The sequence below is a fragment of the Nylanderia fulva genome, unplaced genomic scaffold, assembly GCF_048542155.1.
Source record: "Nylanderia fulva isolate GAGA-0341 unplaced genomic scaffold, ASM4854215v1 Scaffold12, whole genome shotgun sequence".
Taxonomy (NCBI): Eukaryota; Metazoa; Arthropoda; class Insecta; order Hymenoptera; family Formicidae; genus Nylanderia; species Nylanderia fulva.
Window position 1 is genome coordinate 137,636 of NW_028189409.1, and position 19,119 is coordinate 156,754.

The 19,119-nt window shown below is 44.5% G+C and overlaps 2 protein-coding genes and 1 pseudogene across 2 annotated transcripts; all 3 read right to left on the reverse strand.

Moving 5' to 3' along the window:
- Window positions 1–10,314: 10,314 nt before the first annotated feature.
- LOC114944392 (uncharacterized) lies at window positions 10,315–12,126 on the reverse strand (annotated as a pseudogene).
- A 910-nt stretch (window positions 12,127–13,036) lies between these two features.
- LOC114944393 (uncharacterized) lies at window positions 13,037–14,131 on the reverse strand. Its single transcript, XM_029320280.1, has one exon. The coding sequence runs from the start codon at window positions 14,129–14,131 to the stop codon at window positions 13,037–13,039; it is 1,095 nt and encodes a 364-aa protein (XP_029176113.1).
- Window positions 14,132–14,275: 144 nt separating this feature from the next.
- On the reverse strand, window positions 14,276–18,212 carry LOC146724697 (uncharacterized). The gene is made up of 4 exons (XM_085490257.1): window positions 18,156–18,212; window positions 16,809–18,036; window positions 16,424–16,593; window positions 14,276–16,318 (listed from the first exon to the last, which is right to left on the reverse strand). The coding sequence occupies exons 1-4, from the start codon at window positions 18,210–18,212 to the stop codon at window positions 14,276–14,278; spliced, it is 3,498 nt and encodes a 1,165-aa protein (XP_085346383.1).
- Window positions 18,213–19,119: the final 907 nt, after the last annotated feature.

Consider the following 19,119-nt stretch of genomic DNA (forward strand, 5'->3'; position numbering starts at 1 on the left):
ATTCGCGACAATGCCCAACCGCTATCGCGTTCCTGGAACTCTTCTAGCGATGCTAGCGTGGGCTCGATAACGTGGCGCTCGTATCACTCGCGTAAATTAGACGTGCGAAGTTCAAAGTTTCTCGTATTGACACTTTTATTGGCATGGTTATCACCAGATACAAACTCGCCGTTGAATACAGTGTTCACCTTCACACTGATGTGTCTCTGCAACACATTTTGCACGTTCTCAATTACAATGTCTTTAGCATTTTCCAAAAATTGTCGCGGTTCAATATAGTCTGCATTACCGCACCGGTCAGTATACGACTTTCAAACGCCGTATCGATTTCTCACCAAACGAGTCTTTGCGCGTTATTGCTGCCATCGATATTGCCACCGCTACTGTATTCACCACCAATACACATATATCGTCTCTGCAAGCGTACCTTTACACTCTCGAGTCGCACTATTGTAGCCACCATAAATTGTCTATGTCCAATCGAGAGTCGCGGACGCTTGACACGGTTGCATTCTTTAAGCTGTGCGATAAATTCGTTGCACTGTTGCAACCATTCAAAAAATTCGCTTAAGGTGGCGACTTGGAGGGACCGCTTCAATAAATTGCGCTCAATATGCTCTGCGTTTTTTATATTTTTTTTTTCTAATCACTATTATGCCACTGGCGCAAGAAAGTAATCACTAAACTTTTTCACCACTGCATCTATGCATTCACAAATCGTACTATGGCTTGACGCGCTCTCATCCTCCTTATATGTATTTTACCTAATTCTGTATTCTTTTTTAGCATTTAGTGTATCTTAAAAAATAGTTTCCCATGTCGCGTTGCTGTTTTATGTGTGGAGGAGTAAGACAGCCGAACGTTGGCGCCGATGTGTTGCAATTAAAAAAAAAAAAAAATTTCTCTCCCGTTTATGGGAGATTTTCCGCAAGGATACAAAGCTGCCGAACGTCAGCGCTTTTACATTTACACCATCTATAAATAACGTTACGCCAGTTCGTCGCAACGTCAGCCTTAATATCTCAATTCTCTTCCGTATGTCAGAACAATAAAATGCCCATTGTTACGTCCCAGGGGCGATGGGCGGCGAATTTACCCACGTAATCCCGAAGATCACGAAGACCAAATTTTTTGATAAGGGGCTAAACCCGAAATTCCCGAATTATAATGAAAGTCGGTTCCGGATCGTTATGAGAGGCTTCCTCGCAACGGGAGAGATATGAGAGGAAGCCGCTCAAGGTTCTAGGGCAGACCCCGCAGGTTGCGTCGCGCACAGCGACAGTTCCTACTAGGATTCGGAAACAGAAGGCACACTTCTTGTGACGCGAATCGTCTCCCAGAGTGATATAATGACGTACTACGCGCTCGTGTAGGCTCTGTTGTGGGGGTTTTAAATTAGTAAAACAGTGATCGCAAATGACTGTGCGCGTGGTGAGATGTCTATGAAATATGGCTATAGTACAACAAGCGAATGCTACTTATTCGGTATAGAAGGGATAGGGGGCCGGGACCCGAGTTATTAGAGCTAGGAGTTCGGGGGCACATTATCTCAACATTGCACAGTGATTCGCGTAACTACTGACAATGAACTCGCGGAGCATCATGCGCGGATCGTGGAGCAAAGGTAGTGGCAGTCGAGGAGGGCCACGTGTTTGTAGCATCCCAGGTGGCGGCAAGGTGAGTTCCGAGTATCTGTAGGCTTTTACTACCGGAGGTAGTGATAAAATAGTTTACGAACGCACTTTGTTCTGTGAGGTTATGGTCGCTTACATGTCCGGACAGAAGTCGTAATAGCGAGGGTTAGCGAACACCCATATACCATTCCTATTCGGGGGTAGGAATAGAATGGTTTACGGACGCCCGCGAGCTAGGGATATTTGAGGTAGCGATGGTGGGAATTTATGAACGCAAGCTAGTGAAACACGAGGCGGCTATGATACGAGGTTACGGTAGTCGTGTACACGCAAGGACGTGCGAGCACGTTAACTGCGTTATGTACGATGGTTACGAGGTGAGATTCCGAAACCGGGTGCGTGGTCAGGATAATCGTACAAATACGGTGGCAGCGTGATTGTCGACCACGTGTTCGAAGAGACATGTAAATATGGCGGCGGTGTGGGCTGACGACCACGTGTTCGAAGAGACGCGTGGGTATGGCGACGGCGTTATGCGCCAGCCATGTGCTCGAGAAGACGCGCAGGTATGGCGGTCGCGTGGGTTGATGACCACGTGTTCGGAGGGACGCGTGGATATGGCGACGGCGTTATGCGCAACCCATGTGCTCGAGGAGACACGCAAATATGGCGGCGGCGTGGGTTGACGACCACGTGTTCGGGGAGACGTGTGGATATGGCGACGGCGTTATGCGCCAGCCATGTGCTCGAAGGAACATGCAAATATGGCGACGGCGTGGGTTGACGACCACGTGTTCGGAGAGACGCGTGGATATGGCGACGGCGTTATGCGCCACCCATGTACTCGAGGAAACACGCAAATATGGCGGCGGCGTGGGTTGACCACCACGTGTTTGGAGAGACGCGTGGATATAACGACGGCGTTATGCGCCAACCATGTGCTCGAGGAGACGCGCAAATATGGCGACGGCGTGGGTCGACGACTACGTGTTCGGAGAGACGCGTGGATATGGCGACGGCGTGGGTTGACGACCACGTGTTCGGAGACACGTATTGATATAACAAATCGCTTACCGTGATGGCGCGTCTTCTCTGTTAATATCCTTGTTTGACGGCTCTGCTAACCTTGTCGCGTGGGCGGATGCGCTGTTCTGTGGTCGCGTGCTCGAGGCTCTCGTGTTAACTTCCACATCGGCGGGGCGAGTCGTCCGCAAGGAAAAGGGGATTCTCGTATGAGGACAGATCGTTGAATAAACACAACCACTTCGCGATTCGACTATACTTCTAACAATTTATTTTACCCTTAATACAAAGACAATGAAAGCCGTGAGGCGGCGATTATAACTAACAAACTTATACTTTTAGAATATAACGAGATATGAATCGAAGAATAAGATTTTATATTATCTAGGTCGCTCGGTTACAATTCGTTGATTTTCTAGTTGGGATGTTAGACATTCAATCGGATTTAGCACGCGTCGAAACGGCGTCACCTAGATCGGGACGGAGCTACGCGGGAATCGGTGTTCACTCGTTGACGCCGGAACTAGAAGTAGCGGCTTCGCCTTCCGCTCGTGTCTCTAGTCTTTGGTCATGGGGTTGCACCTAGATGGTGGATGCGGTTTCCTTCTGTGCTCGCCGTCGCGCCGCCTGGTGGCGTCGTCCGCTAGTGTCGGCCATCTTGGATTGCGTCTAGTTTATGGTGTGTACCTATTTCTCTAGGCAACACGCCGGGATCGGACTTATACTATAGCGCGCAAGCAACACGCCGAGGTCGGACTTATACTATGACGCGCAAGCAAGACGCCGGGATCGGCGGACAAAAAATAGAGGTGGAAGAGGGGTTGGTTGTAACACCATAAAATGTGAAACAAAGATTTTTTTTATGGATTTTAGAATGCTCTCGATTAGAAATTCGAGCAGCCGAACGTTGGCGCCAATGTGTTACAATTAAAAAAAAAATAAGGAAGTTGTTTTCGCTCTCGTTTATGGGAGATTTTCTGCGAGAATACAAAGCTGCCGAACGTCAGCGCTATTACACTCGTACCGCCTATAAATAACATTTTGACAGTTCGTCGCAGCATTGGCGCTAAAATCTCAATTCCCTTCCGTATGTCAGAACAATAAAATGCCCATAAAAATGAGTTTTATGGATTTTGTAGTGCTCGGTTTTAAATTTGGACAGTCATAAATCACACAGATAAATACCTGTGAACATGCTTGGGACCTTCCCCCTTCCCTCATAAAGATAAACATCTGTTAAACATGCTTGGGGACCTTTCGCCTATGAAAACCCCCGCCCCGCGTGACGTCATCCCCCCGCGCCCTCAAGATATCCCCTCGCCCCGCACCCCGCTCAGAGGACCTGCGTTAGAACCCGCCTTATATCACTACTGAGTCGGATATGGAATTCTCCCATTCCATGCGAGTGTGTGCGTCGAATTGTTCGATGATCAGGTGGTTCAGAAGGTCTATTCTGTATGTGTCAATGGGACGACCTATACTTTTCTGCGCCTTGACGACTGTGACGGCAGCGTTATACGAATACGGTGCAGTTCCTCGGCGGTTCCACTCTTCATCCTCGGCACGGCGGTGAATGCGGCGAAATTGCATCGGATAAGTTCCCTCTCATTTTCATAATGTTTACACAGTATTGCCCATGCACGTTCATAATTATCTTCTGTCACTGGTAACGAGCTTATTAACCTTTCAGTTTGTCCTTGCAAACTCGAACGAAGATGATGCAGGCGTTCGATGTTGGAGATAGTGGCGTTCTCACCGATGACGGACAGAAAGAGGTGCCGGAAAGTTGGCCACTCGGAGTAAGGTTTCCGAAAACTGAGGGATCCTGACACGAGGTCATGCGGTTCGAGGAGCGGCTTCGTTCAACTTAACGGTTTCCGAGGCGGATCGAGTGCGTTCAGCGTCGTCCAGAATGCTCCGTTGCTGTACGTACGCATTTTCAGTTAGGTCGTGGAGTTCTGAGGTGACGTACACACTGTCCCTGAACCTATCTTTCAGGGCAATGCATAGCAGATCGTACTGGGCTTCGAATTTCTCCCAAGCTTGATCGAGAATCCTGATGCAGGTAGCAACGGCACTGGAGGTGATGTTGGGGACGCCCATCTTCTTCAGGTACTCCACAGAGCGTGAGATTCTAACTTGGATCTCACGCTGACTGTCTAGTAGTGTAGTGGCATCTATACTGTAGCACTCATTGTGTTTTTTTTTCAGGCACGTTATACTCTCGTCTTCAAGGACGTTCACACACGTGCGGTTGCCGGCGCAACGACTAAAATCCGGCTCGAAGGACCAAAAATATGTGCGCGAACGCGTGAAGGAGAGCGTGAACTGAAGAGCTCAATAAACTAAGCCACGTTATTTAATTAACACAAGAGTTTAATTACTGACACAATTTACAAAATTCAACAAAGAGTTCCAATTAGAGATCCGAAATTGTTTAACAATAGACAAGCGAATTAAGTACGGTTGTTAGTACGGTTTTACAAGCGGTTTAACAACGGTTTGGCGTGTAAGAACTCAAAGACTCGGCGGCGCAATTTTTTGAGCGCTTTTTTTATCATTGCGGTGTTGAAGCCCCACTAATTTTAATGCGCCAATTAATTTCTGTTAATTTAAAAGAGACGAAGGTGACGCGAGGGCGCCTGTCGTAATTGGCTGCCCGTGATCTGTGCGAAATAAGTACGCGCCTGGCATGCGCAAAACGCTCGATAACGTGATCGATTGGCTTTCGGAAGCGACGTGATTGCGCGGCGCATGTCTCTTACGAGGCTGATTAGGACGGTATCAGATATTTTCGGTTGAACTATGTTGTGATAATTGACATATTTTTTATACTAATCCTAATTTATTGCCTACTTGTTTGTCTCCGGTGAACCATTTTTAATCGGTTTTTTGGTATATTTATATACGCAAATGTCGATTTCACACGACCGAAATAATTAACTTGAATTAATTATAATGATTTTTTTTTGCAATTTTGAACAGTTTCATTTTTGAGAATATTAATAAGAGATTAAAATTTTTAATTTCTAATTCGGAAAGCATTATTTCAAACAATGTTAACCAATCAAATATTAACACCTCATTTTTCACCATTCCATATTTACCTAACTTGTCTCTGAACAATTTAAAAATATTTTTAAAAGCATAGATACAAAACTTTCATATCGCAGTTTAAATAAACTTAACAAATTCATTAAACCACAGAAAGATCCTATCCCTACGAACTCACTAATAAACGTGGTTTATAAGATAGAATCTAATGATTGTAATGCCTCGTACGTTGGACACACAAGTAGGAAATTACATACAAGAACTATGGAACATAAAAAACAAATTAATAAATCTAACAGCATTAAATCAATCATCACTGAACATAGATTGGATCATAATCATGAATTTATCTGGGATAATGTGAAAATCCTTGATAAAGAATCCTTTTATAGAAAAAGACTCATTTCTGAGATGATTTTTATAAAAAGGCAGAGTAATAGTTTGAATTTACAAACTGATACTGAATGTCTCCCTGACATATAACATATACTAACATTATAGATAGACTACCTAAGCTAGCGAAGTCACAAACACAATCTTAATAAACAACACATCACACGACCTTAAACTGATCGTTAATCCTAGTTCTTTGCGAACAGTTATCGAGTTCAGACATATTTTGTAATATTTGTTATTGTGATTTATTCCGATATTACCTCATTTTCTGATATCGTGTAAGTTTCTTAACAGTTTTTTAATTTATGCTGTTCAACTGATTAGTTTTTTGGATTTTGAACTTTGTAATTAATTGCGTTGATTTGTATTAAAGGTTTAATTCTTCATATGTCATTTACCTTCCAGAATATATTAATGTCATTTTTAATTAAATTTCAATTTAATAAATATCTCAAAATGACACGTGAAAGGCACAACTATGTTGAACAATTATATATGATTCATATCTTTTTTGACATGTATTCTTCCATCAATCTGACACATACATAACTGCATTATAAAATTTAATCATATTAGATTTTACTGCGATAATTATTTAATAGTGATATAATTTGAGTTTGATTTTGACTGATATGCGTCCGAATTTGACAGATTTAATTATTATGACTTTGTATTTAATTTTACGTTTGTTTTTTAATAGAATTTTAAAGTATGTATTAAGATTTCGTTTTGCGCTGAAAATGGTATAAAAAATTGTACCAAAACGTCCGCTTATTGATTTAATTTTTCTTCTTCTGTTATTGTACATTGTTCGTATTTATTATGTTAACCTTTTACTCACATTAATAATTAAATAATTTTTATTTCTTACTTTACTACATTTAATGTCTTTATTATAGCTCTTACAAGCCTTTATACTATATATTACACTATATATTTAAAAAAAAAAAGGTAAGAATCTTCTCTCAACCGTACTGGCAAATATTATTTATTCAATCACAACGTTTCGACCCTTCTTTGAGTCCTTATCAAGTGATCTAAATATACATAGACAGAGATTAATACAATAAAAAACAAAATTACTTCACTAACAATATTACAAAATGATAAAAAGAAGCAAAACATACTTGTAAAAATGAAAATAAAATTATAATTTTAAGATGTCAAGAACGAACAATGTCGGTTTGACAACACGTCAAGACTCTTAGACGAGTTATTGGAGACTAAACGACCTTTATTATTTTGTCGTAGATATTACTTGAATAAATGATAATTCTGCCTATCTGAGTCGCTAATATCCTTCTTCTTCTTCCGTTCTTCTTCTTGTTCCGGCTCTTGGTGTATTAACACGTCATTTAGTTACCGAAAACTCGTATGCCGCGTTGTTAAAAGAATCCGTCGAGCTACGATAATTGAGTAAATATCTACGTTTTTACTATATATTTTTATCAAGAGCTTTTAACTACTAGATAAATATTTATTTGTATCAAATAAATGATTTATATAGTGTTCCGGAACCGTTTAATATGCTTGAGAGTCTCCGCGAAACGTTGAATGTCGCGCGATCGGACATATTGAGACGCGTCAATCGTCGAGTTCGCGAATCACGAATTTTCCTCGCAAACGAGGCATCGCGCATAGCCGATCCTTGTCACGCCTCAGTGTAATTCGCATTCGCGATCCTTTTTCGCCAACTTGAGTGCGCGGTGTATCGATTATGATCTGTCGCGCACCCCCGTTTCTGCCTATCTTGAGTCGCTAATATCCTTCTTCTTCTTCCGTTCTTCTTCTTGTTCCGGCTCTTGGTGTATTAACACGTCATCTAGTTACTGAAAACTTGTATGCCGCGTTGTTAAAATAATCCGTCGAGCTACGAAAGTGATTCCTTTCCGCCGGTCATTGGCAAGATTTGTATAATATCGTGCCCGCAATATTTTCAGTTAGTTCCGTTCATTTTTGTGAACTACACGCACATTACGGCTGCCGTTACTATCGCACGTGTCACCACGTGCCCCGACATTACAGCGTTACGGAGACTCTTCAAGACCTCGATCTCGCGAACGGTGCGTCGCGCATCCGCGTTCGGCTCTTGATCACTGCGATCTTTCGTTAACATTGTCACGAGAAGATTTTCGTCGCGTTCGAAACTACCGCATAGTTCTGCCCAAGATTTCCGTCGCGTACGCGCGCAGCAAGGCCGATCAAGCGCAAGATTTCCGTACGTTCCCGTTGAATTTTTTTCCACCGTTCGTCGAGTGTGCTTAATTATTACATGTGAACTTTAGTTATCTGTGAAATTCAGAATAAAGTGTTTTTAAACGATATTTCCGCTGTTAACAGTCAATCCCCTCTTCTACTTTATTCCCGATAAAAATTGTATTATCAGCGCAATCCGCAACATATAGCAATATAGAAATAAAAATATTTCTTAATTTAATAATACTTTCAATGCGGTGACATTCTTTTATATACTTGTCATTTTATTCTTGGCAATATGTGAAACATTAAATTTATTTTAATTGTGTAAGTAAGAATTAAATTAAATTATCATTAACTTTGATTTAAATGTCTGAGAAAATTAATAAACGACACTTCTTTCCTTTTTACAATATTTAATTAGTGTCAGAATTACTTTTAAATATAAATTAAAGTTGGAAGAGCAGTCGCCCGGCAAGCGGAAGGTCTCGGGTTCGATTCCCGATTCAGCCGACTTTCGGACCAATATTTTTCTCGTCTTTTTCTTACAGGGGATGTTAAGAGAAGGAACAAGGGGAATTTCTGAGATCCCAACCATAGGATTCAAATTCCTCAGTTTCCAAAAATTTCTAATCTTAATTTGTCGCAATAACATCGCTTTTGGCTCTTAGTCGAGATGAAAATGGAGTTTTTAATAAATTAAAGTATTAAATCAGCCAGAGATATCTATTAAAAATTCGTACTATAAATTTACACACACAGACTGTGTTTAGTTTCATATATATTTTTTCTTTTATGTGTAAATTATAATATTTTTAAATTATTTTATTCGATTAATCTTCATGGGTCGATAATTATTTCAATATTACGATTCCTAAATTAATTATACGTAAAGATGTGCGTAAATTACATAGTAGCTCCCTTTTCATATTCTAATTGATGAGCTATAGAAAAATTTCAAGATATTTTAATTGTTTTTCGATTTTAGTATAACGGATTTTTATCTTTCTTCGAATTTTATGTTCATGGTGTAACATTGTTGTACAAATTTTACGTTGTTAATAAAGATTCAACATTTATCATTTAAAAATAGTAAGAAACGAAAAATAATAGAGAAGCAAATGGAATAATAATATATTGAATAATAATAATAATATATTTTTGATATTAAAATTCATCGCGTTGATTGGAAAAAGCATATGTTGTTAGACGCGTACTTATTGTAAACATGAATTTGAGGAGAAAAGGTTTTAAATTCATACTTTTTATCTTCTATCTATGTTTATATCTCTTTTAAATATAATTGTAAATTACAATTCAGATAGACAAATTTTGCAGTATTTCTATGTTAATAAAAATATTAATAGGAAGCGTCAAATTATGTTGCACAATTTTAAAATTACGAGGTATAATTTTATAACTATTAATATCAAGCACGATATACACTTCCTCCTTCTCGGCCATAGAGCTAAACGCGATATTATTGCGAAATTAAGTAAGTAAATTAAGGAATCTGAGAATTTGTATCCTATGGTTGGGATCTCAAGAATTCTCCTTGTTTCTCTTTTAACTTCCCCTGTAAAGAAATAAGCGAGAAAAATATTGGTCCGAAAGTTGGCTAAAATCGGAAATCGAACCCGAGACCTTCCGCTTGCCGAGCGAATGCTCTTCCAACTGAGCTATTCAGACACTTACGAAACAATTCTTTTCTCAATGCTTTCACCCCCTAAAGCGTCGTAATTAGGCCCAAACGCGAATAAACAATAATAAGAATATTGATCGGCTCTTTTAATATAAAACACGATATACACCTCCTCCTTCATAGGATACATAGGATACAAATTTGAATCCATAGGATACAAATTTCCAAATTCCTTAATTTTCTTGCTTAATTCTCGCAATAACATCGCGTTTAGCTCTATGGCCGAGAAGGAAGAGGTGTATATCGTGTTTTAAATAAAAATATTTGTAAAAATATATTTTATTATGATTTATTATTTATTTATTATATTTAAAAAAAATTAATATATAAATAATCAGAAAACATTTCCTGGAATATTTGCATCCGACGATTTATTCCTATTACATTATTAAATTCTTCAACTGGTACATTGTTTAAATCAAAATTGTCATAAATTTCAGGAAACTCACAAAAATCATTTTCGTCAATACAATAATTGTGCAGTATACATGCTACAACTGTATTAGTTATAAAAGATAATTTGCGATATTCAGTGAAAAATTTAATACGACGAAAACGTCCTTTTAGTTGACCAAAAGCTCTTTCAACCAACATTCGCGTCGAAGAATGCAGATAATTAAATTCGATTTGTTGAGGTGTCAAGTGACCATTATCTCTGAATGGCGGAACAAGCCACGGTAAAGATGGATATGCGGAATCACCTAATATAAATGTATCATTAGGAAATAACATGTGATTAGTGGATGCTAATTCATAAAATGGAGATCTTCTAAAGACACGTGCATCGTGAAGTGAATCAGGCTCACCACAATATATATTTGTAAATTTCAAATCTGCATCTGCAACTGGCTTGTAATATAATAGAAAAATATTTTTTTTCGATTGCAGTAATCGCACGCATCGGTCACAGATTTCTCTATACAAATGTGGGTGCCATCAATTGCTCCTAAAACGTTTGGAATTCCTCGCTTTTTGAAAAACTGTTCACAAATATCTAAAACAGTATATCCTTGTGGCCATCTAATGATTGTATCCAATTTAGTCAGGAGCCAAACTATTACTCGTCGTAAAACTCGAAATACCGATGCAATAGAAACGTTAAATTTATCTGCCATTGTTCTTAATGGTTCAGTGTTAGCAATGTACCATAAGAATAACAAAAGGCTTAATTTGGCTGATATGAGCTTTACTCCAAAACCATGTGATGGTATAAAACCAGATAATTCTAACTTATCTAAAAAACATTAATGCTTTTTAAAATTTTGCATAATATACATATAATTACATAATTACAACTGTAATATATACAATGTATACTTACTAATTAGTTTTAAAATCAACACATCGTTTTAATCTTAAATGTTCTTTAAATTCTTAATTAGTCCAGGAATCAACTACTTATAAATAGTTTTCAACACGATGTTTCTTTCGACCAGTTATTAAATATTTCATTAAGAGAAATAATAATACATCTTCTTCTTCACTGCTAGATGATAGAATGCTCTCTGAATCGCTGCTTGACTCATCATTTAAATCATTATCATTACTTGTTGAACTGCGCTATATAAATTTGGTTTTTCCAACAATTCAAAAACAAATCTATTATTGCCCTCGTCCATCTTCAAGATATTAATTTAATTAATATTCAGTATTCTAAATAAATACTTTATTAATATTTAGTATTTTAAATAAATACTTTTAATATTTAGTATTCTAAAACAAATTAGATTTATTTTTATTTTTATACAACTCAATTAAATCTTCTTTTTTGTTTGTGGCACCTATACACAAGATAATATATATTATTATTTATATAGTACAGAAATCTGGTGTAATAAACAGGCACAACCAATTGAGCGCGAACTAGCGGCTATGTTGAGAATCAAAAACCGTTTCAGCAAGCACCTATGCACAGTGCTCAATTCTGTTACACAGTGCCTATCTGTGTCTTCCTTGCTAAAAAGTACCCGTAATCGAACCGTCGCAACTCGGGGGGGGGGGGAGGCGGGATGGTGGTGGCCATACCGGCGGTTTAGAAGACGGAGCAGAGGTCGACGGCTGATCGGTTTCCGCCAGGATCTTCTCAATCTCTTTCAAGACGTCGTCCGTATCCTTCAACATTTCGTTAACTAGTGACGTGTCTTTGTTGGGTTCCGGTTGTTATAAGTCGTTATTGTTTTCGGCAGCGGGGTCGTCCGGATTTTCTTCCTCGGTGTCGGTGTTATTATTCTCCTCCCTCGCCTTCGGATTCGGTGTTGAGGAAGGAATCATTGTTTTTGTTATTCTCGTTTTTTCGGCTGAGCCCGTGCGTGGGTTTTAGGTCTTGTACGTGTATAGTACGTGTCGGTAGCATTTCCCGGCGGCTGCGCAGATCCACAATTATCGGTGTTCCGCGATATGCTTGGCTCCACTGACCCCAGAGCAGCGAACACGATGTGGAGCTTAGAGGCAAGTTTCGCGTTATAAAGAATATCGGAACCCGCGGAAAAGAAAACTCCTGTTGATTGATGACAATAAGCTTTATTACTAACACTGTTCGGGCACAATTAATTTGCACTTTCACACGAGAAAACGTAAGTCCTTTCGGGATCAAGACAGATTCGATTCCGAATTACAAGAGAGGACACGTGAGCAAAAAAAGGGAGCAAGAGCTCGCCAATTCGTCTCCGAAAGGAAAAGGACCCGGCTCGCGCACTGAGGCGACGGACAGTGAGTCGAACCAAATCGATCAATTTCTGGTCGGACTCGGAACCCCCCCCCCCCCCGCCTCCGTGCCCCCGTCGCGACTCTAATCACGCGGCAGGACGAGGGAGGCAAGAGGAAAAGGCGAGTCCGAGCGAAAAGCTCGGATCTCTCCCGAACATGCCGCCCGCCTCGTTGTGAGCGACGAAATAGCATTAACGTTCGCACGGCCGCCCGCCGTGCGAGAACAGTACAGTAGGCGAAAAGGGATATTAATCTAAGCAGTTACAAAAATTTAAATCTCGAAGGGATGGTTTACAATACAATGACAAATCCTGAGTGGATTATCCTACGCCTCTCGTTGTTCGATCGGCACTGGCAGTGGACACAGCTTCGTGACCGATCTCCGTAGGACGGAGGAGGCTGTTCGTACGTCCGCCACTCTCACCAATCCATCGGGTCCGGGAAAGACGTTGACAATCCTGCCCATCGCCCACTTTGTTGGGGGGAGGAGGTCGTCTTTGATCAGGACTAAGGTTCCCTCTCGGATATTGCTCCTGGTTTGCAGCCACTTAGATGACTGGTGCAAATGATGCAGGTATTCTTTTGACCACCTGCGCCAAAAATGATCCCGCATATTAGTGAGTAGACGCCAACGGTTATGCGGAGATGGCAACTCATCTGGAGTTATCGGCTCAGGAATGCTCGTAAGAACCTCACCCACTAGGAAATGACCAGGGGTCAAGGCGGTCAGATCAGAAGGATCGGAGCTGAGAGGATAGAGAGGTCGGGAATTTAAGCATGCCTCTATTTGGCACAACACAGTGGAGAGCTCCTCAAAAGTGAGGGCGTGATCGGCGACGATACGCCTTAAATGGTGTTTGGTTGACCGGACACCCGCTTCCCAGATTCCACCGAAGTGCGGTGCGTGAGGCGGGATAAAGGTCCACGTCGTTCCTTTGTTCGCCAAGTGCGAACCAGCGTCAGACGCGGCCCTCAGCATCCGCCTAAGTTCCTGGTCTGCTCCGCGGAAATTGGTGCCGTTGTCTGACATCAACTCCGCACAACGACCTCGTCGTGAAGTAAAGCGACGGTATGCTGCGATAAAGGCCTCAGTCGAGAGATCAGAGACCGCCTCCAAGTGAATCGCTCTCGTCGCCAAACAGATAAAGAGACTGATGTAGCCCTTTAATGCCGTGCGACCTCGGCCCTTCGACGCACGAACCTTGATTGGTCCGGCGAAGTCCACTCCGGACGAAAGGAAGGGTCGAGACGGGCGAAGTCTCACCGACGGAAGCTGTCCGATCCGCTGCTGCCCAGTTTCCTGTCGAAAGCGAGTGCAGCGCACGCACTCCCGCACGATGCGCCGAGTCAGCAAGCCACCCTGGACAATCCAGTATTTGCGGAGAAGATGACTCCGAGTTAGCTGTGGACCCCCGTGCATTGTGGCTGCGTGCGCATCCTGCACGATAAGCCAAGTAAAACGCCCTGTCTTCGGCAAAATCAAGGGATGCTTTTTGGCATATGGTAGAAAGGCAGCATGCAGTCGGCCTCCGACCCGAAGTAGACCTTTCTCATCTAGAAAGGGCTAAAGCGTCCTCAAGGTCGATCGCACCGAGATTGATCGCCCCGCCCTCAAGGCTTCGCTTTCCAAGTGGAACGGCGATTGGGCGTAGCGTACCCACGCGGTTAGACTATCCTGCAGTTCAGCCTGAGTGAGAAAACCAGAAGTCTTGGGATCCTTTCCTTTAGCGTTTCGAACAAATCTGAAACAATAAGTTGTTGCACGTAACAGAGCGAAGAGTGAGGGGAAGAGGGAGAGGGAGCGTGAAAGAGGTTCGTCGTCGATGTCCGCGTGAGCAGTGAGTACTGCTACAGCTCTCTGTTTTTCCTTCCATGCTGTGCACTGAGGTGCGTCCAGACGAGGCCAGCTCGTCTGTGGTTGTTGCAGCCAGGACGGGCCATGCCACCATAGCTCCGAACTTAAGAGTTCGGCAGGGCTGATTCCTCGTGTTACCAGATCCGCAAGATTCGAGGCCGTCTGAACATAGCCCCAGCACTCGCTTGGCAGCGTTGACTGGATTTCAGAGACCCGGTGCGCGATGAACGGCTTCCATCTCGAAGCGTGCAAACGGAGCCATGCTAGGACGACTTGTGCGTCCGTCCAGGCAAAGACGGGTATCGCCGAAAGGTCGAATCCTCTCGTTGCTCTGTCCAAAAGCCTGGTGAGCAAGACAGCCCCGCAAAGTTCCAGCCGAGGGACACTCTGCGTCTTCACAGGTGCCACCTTCGTCTTGGCGGCCAAGAGCGTTGTCACCGCTTGGCCTGAAGGCTTGACGACTCTCAAGTAGAGAACCGCCGCAAACGCTCTCTCCGATGCATCGGAGAATCCGTGGATCTGAGTATCCCTGTTCCCCGCACCCGTCTGGACCCACCTGGGCAACCGGACGCCATCGAGAATCGGCAACGAAGATCGAAATGTGGTCCATAAACGCTCCAACTCCGTGTCCAGAGGCTCGTCCCAGTCACATCCTCGCACCCACAGATCTTGAATGAAGATCTTACCGAAGATTAAGACCGGTGCGACCCATCCCAAGGGGTCAAACAAGCGAGCCACTTCGGAGAGCGCCACCCTCTTCGTGACGGCCTTGTGATCCGAGGGTGAAGTTATCTTCAACGTAAGGGTATCGGCAGCTGGGTCCCACCGAATGCCAAGTGCGCTGACCACTTCGCCCGCCGGAAGCACGCATTCCTCCTGTCCGGTTCTGATACAGAGAGACGGGTCGTTGGACGCCCACTTGCTCAGGGCGAAGCCGCCCTCTTGAAGTATAGCCACCAGCTGGTTCTGCAACTCCCGTGCTCCCTCCAAGACGTAGGCACCCGTCAAAATATCGTCCACATAAGAGTGGCGTAGCAGAGCGGTTGCACCATCCGGGAAGCGAGAGCTTTCGTCCTGCGCCAGTTGGTGTAAAGTACGAAGCGCTAAAAATGGCGCGGGAGTCGTACCGTAAGTTACTGTTAAGAGACGGAAGTCACGGACTTCTCCCGTTAGCTCCGGGCGCCAGACTGTGCGCTGAAGATCTGCATCCTCCTTATGGATCCGGACCTGGCGAAACATTTTGACAATGTCTGCCAAAAATCCGACTCGGAACATGCGCCATCGAGTGATGACCAGCCAAAGATCCGCCTGGAGTCGCGGCCTCGGTAGCAGGCAGTCGTTCAGGGAGTAAGTTGACGTAGTACGGGCAGAGGCGTTGAAAACTACACGGATCTTTGACGCCGGATCAGACGCCTTAAAGACGGCGTGGTGTGGCATGTAGTACGCCTCACTAGGAGCTGCGTGCCCTCGTGAGACGATCTCCATGTGGTCCAGCGCCAAATACTCCGTCAGGAAGTCGTTGTACTTTCGCCGAAGTTCCGGCTGCCTCGCTTGCCGCCTTTCCGAGGACAGCAACATTGATAGCGCCGCAGGTCGAGATGCTCCTAGTCGAGCGGGTCCCGTGCGGCATGGCAAACGCACTACGTATCTCCCGTCTGAGTCGCGGGAGTGCGTGCTCACGAAGTGCTGCTCCGCTTGTTCCTCCTCAGGGCTCAATGGTTTGTCCGTTCCAACATCCTCCAGTTCCCAAAACTGTTGGAGAACAGCAGCCAGCGCATCTCGCGCCTGTACATGATGGACCGACAACTGGCTGTTTACGGTACCTCCGCTGCGTGTTCATAATGTTCCGAGTAACACCCAGCCGAGCGAAGTGAGCTGCGCTGTAGGCGAACCAGGTTCACCATGTCGTACGTCCGGTTGTAGCACCTGACCGTAAACGTCAGCGCCCAGGATGACGTCAATGCGAGATGGCACATCAAAGCGCGGATCGGCTAACTGCAGACCCTGAATGTGAGGCCATGAGCATCCTGAAACATGCCTAGACGGGATAAGGTTAGTGAGCGTACGAAGAACGAACGCGTCCACCACGATCTCCGAAGCTGGAGAGAGTCTAGACCGCAATGCGACACGAACCGACGAGGACACCGAGTGCCCTGTAGTCCTGCGACCACGACATCAACACTTCGGCGTTTCAATCGCAGCGATTGTACCACTGATTCAGTCACAAAAGACGCCTCCGAACCTGAGTCTAATAACGCCCGCACCATCAGAGTCTCACCGGTGGGACCTTGCAGAAGCACTTCCGCTGTGGAAAGTAACATGGTTCGACCAGTGTTCATAGCGAGTGCCGAAACACTAGTTGACAGGTCGCTCGTCGTCTCTGCCTTGGACCGCTTTCCGTCATCCGCACGCGACCCTGAACGACATCCACCATGCACCACGGTATGGTGTTTACCTCCGCACACCAGACAGCGTCCAGTATGCTGACATAAATCCGGTCCGTGTCCCGAACGCAGATAGTTGCTGCACAACCCAGTCTTCCATATGTGCTCGCCACGTTGTTCGACGGCCAGCGCCTTGAACTTCGAGCAATAAGGCAGGAGATGGTTTGCCTTACACATCGAGCAGCCTTTGTCCGTCTTAGGCTTGGAAGTCGTGGCGGCGTTAGACGACACGCGAGTGGGCTTCTTCGAAGATTCCACCACCGCTGGCGTGGATCGGCTGAGAGTCGACTCTGGATTGGCTGCCTCTAAAGCGCGTATCCTGTTCTCCAAATAGCGTTGGAGTTCCTTGAAAGTGGGAAAAACTCGAGAGTCCGCGAGCGAGGTCTCCCAATGAACGGGGGTGGCCGCGTCTAATTTGCTTACAAGGAGATGGACCACCCAGTCGTCCCAGTGATCGACTAGTCTTTTAAGCGACTTAAATGCTCTAAGCAAGCGCAAGGTCACTCCGAGTAAGCGCTTTATTTCCGTTGGCGAAGCTTTAGCACTTGCGGCAGGGCAAGACAGTAAATTACGCATATGAGCGTACAAAAGAATGCGAGGATTGTCGTACCTTGCTAGTAGATCCTCCCACGCACCTTGATAGGCGGCGTCGGTCAAAGGAACGCTGTCCACCACATGTGCCGCCTCGCCTGTCAAGCTACTCTTCAGGTATTGCAGCTTTTGCACCTTGGAGATCGTTGAGACATCGTGCACGAGTGAGCGGAATAAATCGCGAAAACCCTCCCACGCGAGCTGATCGCCTGAAAACTTCGGCAGCGTGATCTTCGGCAATTGCATCTGTCTAAATACAGACGCCTTGTCGCCGAAGCTTGAATCGTGCGTACGATCGTGCGCCGATTGGCCAGTTGCGCGGGTCAGAGTCAAATCGGCTAACGCTTCCGCGAATTTGTGTCGCACCTCAAAATAGCTTTCCTCGATTGTCGTGAAGTAATCCCGCCGAACATATTCAGTCTTGTCGGCTTCCGACTTCACAACACGAGGAAGTGCTGGTCTTGAAATTGGCGCCAGTATTCGTTAAGACGCTCGGTGCGCGTATTAATCTCCGTCGGAGTAATTTTCGCTTGCCCAAGCTTTTGCAAATTTACCCACATACGGGAGATAAAACCGCCTAAGACAGTCTGTTTCTTAATAATCTCCTCCATGGCGAGACAATGGTGTATCCGTCCAAACAGAGAAGAGCGGCGTATTCACGTGTCCACATTAAACGTTGCGGGCGCGCTCTCTACGAGTGAAATATGTCTCTCCTCGGCACGCGGCGAATTTCGCCTCGTGTAAATTGTACTCGCGACAGCTGACAGTCCGTGTTACACGCGCGCGCGGCTCTGCGCAGACTCGATTCAATGCGCTCCGGCGATCTCGCGCGCGGAGCGAGCGTCCATGCGAAATACACGTGATGATCACGCGATGACGTCACGCGCGAAACCTCGCAAGCCGGACCGCGTGGCGAAGAAAGTAATGAATTTCGACCCCACAAAGTTCGCGGGAATCGTCACTGCACCGTATGCACTAAGATGCACGAGAAGGCACTTTTCGCGATGCAAGGAGACGATTCTCGGTTGCCTTTAGCAGCTGTTCCTTGGAGGACCTCGAGCTTGCGAGACAAGATCCCATTCGTAAGGCACGTGTAAGGCACGTGTCAGGAGAATCTTTTATCTTTTACCCCGCGTGGAATCCGGCTCGAAGGACCAAATGTTCCGCGATATGCTCGGCTCCACTGACCCCAGAGCAGTGAACACGATGTGGAGCTTAGAGGCAAGTTTCGCGTTATAAAGAATATCGGAATCCGCGGAAAATAAAACTCTCCTGTTGATTGATGACAATAAGCTTTATTACTAACACTGTTCGGGCACAATTAATTTGCACTTTCACACGAGAAAACGTAAGTCCTTTCGGGATCAAGACAGATTCGATTCCGAATTACAAGAGAGGACACGTGAGCAAAAAAAGGGAGCAAGAGCTCGCCAATTCGTCTCCGAAAGGAAAAGGACCCGGCTCGCGCACTGAGGCGACGGACAGTGAGTCGAACCAAATTGATCAATTTCTGGTCGG

Excerpts from the sequence above, each read along its gene's own strand:
- LOC114944393 (XM_029320280.1), bottom strand. The coding sequence starts at position 14,131 with ATGCACGGGGGTCCACAGCTAACTCGGAGTCATCTTCTCCGCAAATAC.
- LOC146724697 (XM_085490257.1), bottom strand. The coding sequence starts at position 18,212 with ATGGAGGAGATTATTAAGAAACAGACTGTCTTAGGCGGTTTTATCTCC. Across the intron at positions 18,037-18,155 it reads GTTTTATCTCCCGTATGTGG|TCGGAAGCCGACAAGACTGA; the intron begins GTAAATTTGCAA and ends CGTGTTGTGAAG. Across the intron at positions 16,319-16,423 it reads AGCTCACTTCGCTCGGCTGG|TTTTGGGAACTGGAGGATGT; the intron begins GTGTTACTCGGA and ends GTTCTCCAACAG.